Source organism: Rutilus rutilus (assembly GCF_951802725.1).
Source record: "Rutilus rutilus genome assembly, chromosome: 4".
Lineage (NCBI taxonomy): Eukaryota > Metazoa > Chordata > Actinopteri > Cypriniformes > Leuciscidae > Rutilus > Rutilus rutilus.
The window spans coordinates 27,950,601-27,960,885 of record NC_140212.1 but is presented as its reverse complement, the minus strand read 5'-3'; the positions used below and the strand labels follow the sequence as shown (position 1 = coordinate 27,960,885).

General features: G+C 38.5%; 1 protein-coding gene across 1 annotated transcript; it reads left to right on the top strand.

Moving 5' to 3' along the window:
* Window positions 1-7,501: 7,501 nt before the first annotated feature.
* Window positions 7,502-10,085, top strand: LOC311289052 (THAP domain-containing protein 2-like; the record flags this gene model as incomplete). Its single annotated transcript, XM_084406804.1, has 5 exons — window positions 7,502-7,581; window positions 7,902-8,094; window positions 8,182-8,301; window positions 8,410-8,614; window positions 9,844-10,085. 5 exons carry the CDS (start codon window positions 7,502-7,504, stop codon window positions 10,083-10,085), a joined length of 840 nt encoding a protein of 279 aa, XP_084262930.1.
* Window positions 10,086-10,285: the final 200 nt, after the last annotated feature.

Genomic DNA, 10,285 nt, shown 5'->3' with positions numbered 1-10,285 from the left:
TTTCTTGGGGGTGTTTTGCTGGATATCTGGAAAGAGTTCACATATACATATGCTGTAACATGGTAGTGTGGGGGAGTGGGGTGTATTGACTGCACAGAACTGTACCTACAGGCTACCATTAAACAGTCCATTTCACATACATGTGTATGTGTATATAATATATATGTGTGTGTGTGTATATATATATATATATATATATATATATATATATATATACAGTATATACACACACACACACACACACACACACACACACATACACACACACACACATATTTATATATATACACTTAAGTGTTGTGGGTGCTGTGTCTTTAAAAAGTGTAATAGCTGAAATGGTGTATAAACATGCTCAAATACCTGAAAAGTTTGGATGTGGTAAACACTGCGGCATCATGTGCGCTGCCAGGTGACCCAACACAGATATCTCTAATCATTAGCTGGTCATCTACAACAGCCTGCAGAACAATGGATGTCCAACCTTTTCTGTTTACATAATCCCTTTACCCATCACTTGGGGCACGAATGGGGATATGAGTCCCATCAATTGCACCGTAGACTTGAGGTATTCTGTGTGCCTCATAATTGCGTTGTGCAATCTGTTGTGCCTCCTGCACATTTGGCAACGCAATGTACTGCTTCATAAGTTTTGTGCATATAGCCTGGCATACACCATACACACACCTGTATGGTGCATACTTGTTTTGCTTACCCCAAATGTCTCAGCCACTACCCTGGTACTCTGCACAGGTAGCCAGAGAGAACACTTTAATATAGAACAGTAAAGGGCTAAATGAGCAAGCACTTTCAGTCACCTCTCAGATATTTCATACAGACGTTGAAAGAATACATTGAAAGAACATTTTTGATAATCACACTTGTAACTTCTATAACAAAGTAAAATCTCATAAGCCTAGAGAGGTCATTCAACTCATGTAATATTTAGAAGGAAAAATATTGATTAATACCTTGATTATAATCACTCATTAGATATACATTGAAGCAGCAGTGGATTCCAGAATCCTTCAGTACATTTATTATTTTTTCATATACATTTATTCACAGACTCATGCATTTATTAATACATTATGCAAGTAATGACACGTGGAAATTTATGTGACCCGTGCTGGCAAAATGAGTCACAATGAGCAAAAAAAAAAAAAAAAAGTTGTAATAAATGATAGTCAACAAAGACAATTTTGAGAAAATCAAGTTAAAAGTTTCCAAGGTTCCAAAACAAAATTACCTAGTGTGGCAGTATAGATGTGTGGTTTTGGGCCACTATTGGTTGCTTCAGGTTTATTTATTTGAGCCTATCCCAGCTAAGGGAGGCGCATATATATCTGCTCTGTAGTGAACCACGTCACCGAGCTTCTTCCTTGCTTTCCGGTTCCGCATGCTGAGCTGCATGCGGGAAATTTGTCTGGTTGGTCCCCTGTATGGCACGTAGGAGATTGAGTGCTGTTTCCCACGGCTGACGTTCTGGTGTAGATTTTTCACAGGTAGGAACGCGATTGTTTATAGTGTTTATCCTTCAGTTTATAGGGCAGTGGGTGAATTACAATCCCTTCTGTTCTATTTACAGCGTGCACATTGATTTCACCTGTCGGACTGCTGTGACTGGGATTCATTGCACCCCAAGTATGCAGGTTATTTGTATTTGTGTTATGCTCCATGAGATTTCTCTTAATTATAGTTGTTGTTTCAGAGGGGCAGTATATTCTGCCGAGTGGCGGGGAGGATTCGGTTGCTGGGGTAACCTGTCGTTCGCTCGTTAATCACGGAGCGCTGCTGTTTTGCTGTTGTTTCAACTGGATTTAAACCAACGGAGTTATGTCAACTTCATTCAACTCTGGCTATAGCCGAATCGAAACTGCTAGTGCTTAAAACCGTATGCAGGTTGGCAAGGAGAGGAATATCGCCTTCCTGTAGTTTTAGTGTGTGTGTGGGCGCGTGTGTAAGTGTGTGTGTGCGTGCGAGCGTGTGTGTGTGTAAGCGTGTGTGTGTGGGGCTACGTGTGAGTGTGTATGTTTACAAGGAGAGTGTTGTGTGTTTGCTAATGGTATTGTTTTCTTTCAAATGTTTATTGTTTAATTAACTTGTTATTTTGTATCCGTTTATTGTGAACTGTATTTGATCAATCTATGTGATTCCTTTCTTTGATTTCATTTTGGGTTGAGTGTTCAAAAGCAAAGGGGTGGGGCTTGATTTGCTGATTACTTTTGTGCTGTGTATGAGCACCAGTGTGTGAAGGTGATATTAATTGTGTGTTTGGTTTTCTTTTGCATTTATTGTGCTATTTACTGAGTGTTTTGGTGCTCACTGAGTCCCCCCCTGCTGGTCACACTCGGTCCTATCATCTGAAAAAAGTTGAGATTGTCTCTGTGTATTTATTGTGTATTGATGTTGTGAAGTCTCAGTGTTGAAGTATTATTTTGAACATTTTCCTTGTATCGTCTTTGTCTTGAATTAATTATTATTACTGTGACTAGAAAAATAAAACAATTATTTATTCATCCACGTCTTTTGTCTTATAAGAGGGAATTAAATCTGTGCAGCCTATTTATTAGGTTGGTATTCCTGGGTTAAGAACTCCCAGGTGGCGTAGTCATTACACTAGAAGATCTTTAAGAAAAATACTCTTAATGCCACACTAGCAACCATACCTTAAAATCCCTGGTAATAACACCAAACACTCCATGATACTACAAATTGTTTGATTAATATTTATTTTAACATTTTATTTAACAGACAGCCAATATATTCCGACCTGCTGTGCCACACGGATGCAATATGTTACACATATGTTTTTCCCCAACAGTTAACCATAATTTTATTTAAGACATAACAGATCATGTTTGCGTGAAAACTTGCCAATACAGATATTTTGAAATACTAGATAGGCGTCTTTGTGCACACACTTCGGATCTGTCAGTCAGCGCAAGTAAGATTGTTTAGTTTACATCAATATGACTTTGAAAAATTACTAAATTAAGTTATACCTTAAGAATCTTCATAGATTATATAAGATTATACAAGCTAAGAGACAAGTTATTGGGAAACGCAGCCCAGAACAAAAAACAACGTTCAAATGATGTCTGCTGCTGGGTGCGTTTTTTTGACTACTTAAAGAAAAAGTACCAGTTTGGTATTTTAACAACGTTTTTAAAACGCCTTATTCCAATGTGCAGATTACGTTATTTTAACACTTAACACGTCTCCCAAAAGTTGTAGTTTGGTCTAGTTTCGTTTTCGTAGTAAACAAACGTGATATGTACGTTTTTTTGACTACTTAAAGAAAACATAGGGGAGCGCGGGGCACAATGTAACAGTTTTTGGATTTGGCCAAATAATGAACAAAGTAATGGGGTTAGACAAACCATATTTTTAAACAAACAACATGCGAGCCTCTCCTACAAATGAGCACTGTTTGTATGTTCGTCGGACCTACCATTCCTGTGCAGTATCGCCAAAAGCGCCAGGAGTCAAATGTTACAATTTACCCCATAGGCGGGGTTAGTTGTAACAGACAGAGGGTTAGTTGTAACAGTTTCTGGAAGAGTCAGATTACACACAAGAAATTCAAATTCAGTTTAGTTTAGATTGTAGTATATTTCCTAATAGTACTCAACTACATTTTTTTATTCTACATAGCACAGTATGTCAATTTATTGATCTATTAAAACAATACTCTTGAGTGTAGACAAATAGATTTATTTGCAACAATAACAAACTGGTTCAATAACATTTATTTTTCTTATTACAGTAGTAGATAAATAAATAAATAAATACATTAATACATAAATAAATAAATAAAAATTAAAAACATGTCACTCTTAACATTTATGAAGACATTTCAACCTCAACTGTGTGATTTAAGGGAGATTAGACATCAAATCATGGCAAACTTTTTTTTTTACTTTAAAAACAGACCTGTATATAGGCCTCAGCTTCAACTTAATGAACCGATAGGCTAACATTTTAAAATCATGTAACTTTCTTTTTTTATCATAAGACCTGGTCGTCCACTTCCTTAAAGGGTCAAAGAGGCTAAACCCTCCGCGTCCACCCTCTGTGCCTATCTAGGACCTCTCCATGGTCCTGGAAGCACTAAAGGGTGCCCCGTTTGAGCCACTTCAGTCTGCCGACCTGAAGCACCTCTCGCTCAAAACTGCTCTTTTACTGGCGCTCGCCTCAGTTAAAAGAGTGGGCGATCTGCACGTGCTGTCTTCGAGTGCGTCTTGTCTCGAGTTTGGGCCTAACGACTGCAGAGCTGTCCTAAGGCCAAGACATGGGTATATTCCTAAAGTGCTCTCTACCCCCATCAGAGCACAGGTAAAAGAAAACATGCTTACGGAAACATAGTTACATATACATTTTTTTTTAGATATAATTTTTATGTATGTTTTGTGAAAATACAGTATGATTATCGTTTTCAGCAGTGGGGACCTACTGCTTTGTTGAGTTTGTGTATTTCATTTACCAGAAATGAATCAGATCATTAGGAGGTCAGGTCATTTGAAGGTAGTTTTATGAAATGATTGGAGTGTATCAGATAAGAGCAACATATAAAATGTGCAGAGCATTTGATCATCAGGATTGGGGCACAGAACCAGTGATATAGTTATTTGAAATAAATAAATGATATGATAGAACATTTTAATTTGCAATGTCATGTTTATGAAATCATGTTAAATTTTCATTGTAATAATTATAATGTGATATATTTTCTAAAAGCTATACATTTGTGTATATGTAGTGGCAATGTTTGACAAAATGTGATTTGTAGTGGTTTTATAATGTTTTAATGAAATGTCTAAATATGATGAAAGGAAAAGCTATTATTAGTGAGTAGAATGAGATTTATTTTTGTATTCTGTATTCTGATTACAGTTATTTACCAGAGATTTGTTATTACTTTTGGAAGTGTTTGTGGCTCTTTCATCAGAGAAGTGTAACAGCCAATTAGGTTCTTGTTTGTTTTGTTCATAAATTGGTTTACAGTTGATGTCATTGTATTGTTGTTTGAAATGTATGATAGTCTGAGTTTATACTCATATATTGTATGAGTAGTAAAATTGACAATTGCTATAGATTTTCTTTTTGAAGGAATTGATAACATAGATGCAGAGTGTATGTAGTGTATGTGTATGTAGATATAAAACTCCGAACAAGTTTTCTTGCGTGTGTCAGTTTTACACATCAATCAAAGATGCATTTGGTGACCGATTTTTGCGTACCGTCGTAAAACGTTTGTGTTCCCACTTAAAACCTGTTGTGAGCTCGGACAAACAGCTTCCTGTTTAATGTTCTACTGTAGTGTTCCCCAACCCTGCTCCTGAAGGACCCCCAACACTGCACGTCTTTGTCTCCCTAATCAAACACACCTGATTCAGTGTTGGGGGTACTCCAAGAGCAGGGTTGGGGCAGTGCTTCAGAGCTCCGTATGTTAATGTAGTGTTTTGAACTTGGACTCAAATATAAAAGAAATGCGTTCAGTGCTTAACTCTGTCAGTGAAGTTGTCAATATATTCACATAGGCTATTTGTAGTTGTTGGATCAATATTTGTGAATTAAACATTATTAAATCACAAAAGACACCTATTTACAATCACAGTAATCTAGACAATGAGCCGCAACCCAATTTTCCTCAAAATGAGCTTTATAATATAAATTTGTCTCTAACCAGCTGATTGAGAGACAAGTCCGAATAAAGGCCTCATTATACTTCTGCGTCGGACCTACGCCGGAGCCTATACGCCGTAGGCAACGTGTTGGTTTTAATTTATACTTCTGTGTCGTTCTCCGCGTTGACGCGTACCTAGGGAGCGTGTGAAACCCCGAGGGAGGGGTTCTGGCAGACCAATCACAGCGCTTGTGTCCGCGTAGAATTGACGCGTTGTTACATTTTTGGAGAGGTGCACGTCAGGGTACGCCGTAGGGTACGCGCGCCACACACAGCCTACGACGTAGCTACGGCGGCAGTTCGACGCAGAAGCATAAAACAGGCTTACGGGTCTGTCTGCAAAGTGCAAATCCTAAAACCCTTCTGCACATTTTATTAAATACATTCAATAGCTTAACTGTGACACACTGTACTGTTCCCAAATTCAGTTTACACATCACTGCTCTCCTGTTGGTTATACTACAATACTTAGTTTGATAAAAATGCATAATTTGTATGATTATTTATTATGAAACAAAATGAATAACTTCATTTTAGAAAAAATATTCAATAATTTCACACTGTTACAGTGTCACGCCATTAAATTCAGTAATCAAATATAATGCAAAAGCTATGGTTGTAACTATGTTAGCAGCGTCTGGTACCAATATAAGTTGTGTAAAGAAATAGGCATACTTATTTTTTTATCTGCAATTACTTCCTAGATTAAGTGTTGTATATAACCAATGTTAGAACAGTGATGTGTGAACTAAATTTGGTGTGTTACGGTTAAGTTAATGAATATGTTTCATAATATAAAATGTGCAAAAGCACTGTAGTATGACCAGTGGGACACCATTGATGTGTAAACTGAATTGGGTGACACTACAGTTTGTAACATAGAAGTTAATGAGTATTTTGTTTTGACTGTTTGGGTTGTATTGCACTTTGCAGACGGTCCCTTCGGACTTATCTTTCAGCTGCAGATCATAGAGATCTATTTAGGCTATAATATAAAGCTTTTTTTGAGGGAAATTTGGTTGTAGCTCTGTTACTGTGATTGTAAATAAGTCTAATTTGGGTTTTAACAGTGTTTAGCTCACGAGTTATTGATCCGAGGTGTGTGTGTGTGTGTGTGTGTGTGTGTGTGTGTGTGTGTGTGTGTGTGTATGTGTGTGTGTGTGTGTGTGTGTGTGTGTGTGTGTGTGTGTGTGTGTGTGTGTGTGTGTGTGTATAATATAGTGGTTAAATTGGGCCGGGCCTCGTTTGTGTCCTGATGTGGGACAATTTTTTCTAACAAAAATAGAATAAAACACATCAAAATAAAGTCAAACAATACAAAATGAAAACAACAATTAATTGGACAAACAAAATCACAGAAAAACAAATCCAAAAGGGAACCTATCAAAAACAATAACGAAACGATCACATCGTAGTATTAATGGCAGCAGAACAAACAGTGCAGTCTAACGACGTTGTCTACGGAGCATTTGCCCCGCAGTCCACAGAGACGAACCGCTCACAAGCGGATTGACGCACCAATAGTAGATCGCTAGACCCACAGAATATTCAGTTACTCACAGCCTCGTTCATAATAGGCAAACCGCAAAATGTACAGGTGTTCCATCTGTGATCAGGACAGCCTGCACCCGAAAGCAACGTCGCACCAATTCGGACCCTAACCTGGCTCTCTAACATAGATATAAACACTAGATGTCGCCTTGGGGTTCTAAGCATGCGTCAAAACCGCCGCCATCTTGGAACAGGGGTCTTGTCATAGGAAATAGATAGGTAACGCTGCTATCTCCGCCTGTACTTCGAATAGATATATGGATGATGCTGGACTTTTGTGCTGCGTATGGCTGTTCACACGAACGAAATATAAAAACCAGACAGCAAGGGATTACATTTCACAAGTGAGAATGTGTTTTATGATATTGACTGATACAAAATTATATTTCTGGTTACATTGGTTTGTTTCTGTCCTTGGTTAACGACCGCAGCTAATCCATGCTAGTTAGCTAGTTACCCATTAGTTTTTGACAGTTAGGAAAACCGACAATGAACAGAATGTATTTATATCAATGTAATATGATCGTAAGATGTTGGAAATGTGGACAGTTGTTTTGGTCTCTATTCAATCACGTTAGTTTCTCCGACTGGCGCTGTGTGGCCGAGTTCAGTCTCCGTCTATTTCCAGCTATCATGCTACGCTTATGGTTTGTTTTGTTTGTAGATTCCCAAGTGATAAACAGAGACGTCAGTCATGGATAATAGCACTCAAGAGAGAGGGCTTCGAGCCAAAAGACCGCACCTTACTGTGCAGCTGTCATTTTCGGCCTGAAGATTTTGACAAGACTGGACAGACCATCCGTTTACTCCAAGGAGCGACCCCATCCATTTTTAATTTTCCTGATCATCTTTCAAAGGTTTGTCACAGCAATTTTTTTAACACAACATTTTGTAATTGATTACGTGTTCCTATAAGCTCAAACAATTTCCCTTTTCTCCAACAGCCTAGTTCATCCAGGTTAAGCAGAACGTCAAATAAAGCAACTGAAGAATCTCCACACCCATGGTCCAACACACCTGTCAGGGGGTTTGTAAGACCAGACCTCTTTGATCAGTCAATCTTAGTAAGTGAAATGATTTAAACACCTTTGGATGCTTGGTGGATGTAACAGTGACATTTTCAGAAGTTAGGATACATGATTGAAGTTACTGAGTTTGTAAATATTTTTCAGGATCATCAGTATGCCTTTGACCCAGTTAAAGCAAAAGAGAAGTTGGCTGTGTCTCAGGAGAACGTGGAGAAGTTACGACGGGACTTGAGAAATGCGAAGGACAGGGAAAGAAGACAAAAGAAGACAGTGGGCTCCTTGTTGGAGGATTTAAAAAATAACAAGATACTGACGGAGGAACTGGAGCAAAAGCTGAATTTCTACTCTGGTTGGCTGACTCGATTCTCTCTCTCTCTTTTGCATGTGTAGCATTTATAATTTTGTACAGGGCTCTAGAGTGCGACCAATTACTACAATTTTTAACCTGCAGCTGTGTGCCGCGCAGCAACAAGTTAAGTTGATTTGATGTATTGCACCTCTCAAGTTTGTGTTGCTAACCTGCCTAGGCTATGGAATTTAGTAGGCTTACTGGTCAGAAATAAGTTAAACAACTGATTACAAACTTTTACATCAAATTTGTGTGCACCTAAATTTTGTGCTGGTGCACCTAAATAAAACAAGTGCACCAGTGCAACCAATGCAAAAAGTTAGTCTGGAGCCCTGTTGTAGTAGTATGTCTCATCTCACACAGTTTGATTGCTGTCTCAATATTGTTACCTGAGAAATGCTTTTCTGTTGGTCGTAGAAAAAAAAAAAATGCATATGATCAAGTTGTCTCTAAATCAATCTGACTATAATTTTATTACTATTTAATTATTATTTCCCTGAACCTTCCAAACCTTCCAGTTGAACTGTTCAAGCACGACCATGCCTTCACTCCTGCTCAAAGGGAATTTGCCTTAACGCTGCATTTGCATGGACCTAAAGCCTACACTTACTTGAGGGAAACCATGAAGATACCACTCCCACATCCTCACACTCTTCTAAAGTAAATATAATATTTTTCTACAACTTCACATTTGTCAGAAATAGATGAAACTGATATGTCAATATGTGTTCTGTTTATTGCTTTACCTGTAACAGGTGGTTGCAGACTGTGGATGCTAAGCCTGGGTTAAACACATCGCTGTTAGACATGCTACAGAGACGGAAAAATGAAGACCCTGTTAGGTATGGTCGAGTGTCTTGTTTTGGATGGCATGTCTATAAGGAGACAAGTGCAGTATGATTCACACAAACAGACAATGATTGGCTTTGTGGATCTTGGCAGTGGGATAGATGAGACCAGCGTGGCAAGTGAAGCCCTAGTGTTCATGGTAGTTGGATTACAAGGTCACTGGAAAATACCCATTGCCTTTTACTTCATAAGCTCACTTAGACCAGATACACAAAGGATTTTGCTTCTACACGCCTTGGAGGCACTTCATGAACGTGGCATCAAAGTTGTGTGTGTCACAATGGACGGACATATATCGAACATTAACATGTGTACGATGCTCGGGTGCCAGCTAAAGCTGAATCAGCCTCTCAAGACATATTTTGTCCACCCTTCTTCAGGGGAAAATGTGTTTGTGATCATGGACCCTTGCCATATGTTAAAATTGGCTAGGAACATGCTGCAAGCTTACAGCTCCATCGTCAGTCCCGTAGGAACAGTTAAATGGAAATACATATCAGAGTTGAATGATGTTCAGGAACAAGAGGGTCTTCATGCGGCCAACAAAATCACCAGAAAACACATCAACTTTGAGGGGCAGAAGATGAAGGTGTCAGTGGCGGCCCAGACACTGAGTCGATAAGTGGCGATGGCTCTTCGCGTGCTCATGGAAGCTGGATGTCCGCAGTTTGAAGAATGTTCTCCTACAATTGAATTTCTTTTTTTTTTTTGGAAATGAAATGTGCAAAAAAGTATGATAATTGATTGATAATTGGTTTCTAAAGTGGACATTTCTGCTCTTGTCCTAAGTAAGTGAGGTGTGTGGTAAGTGAAGTGTCCTAA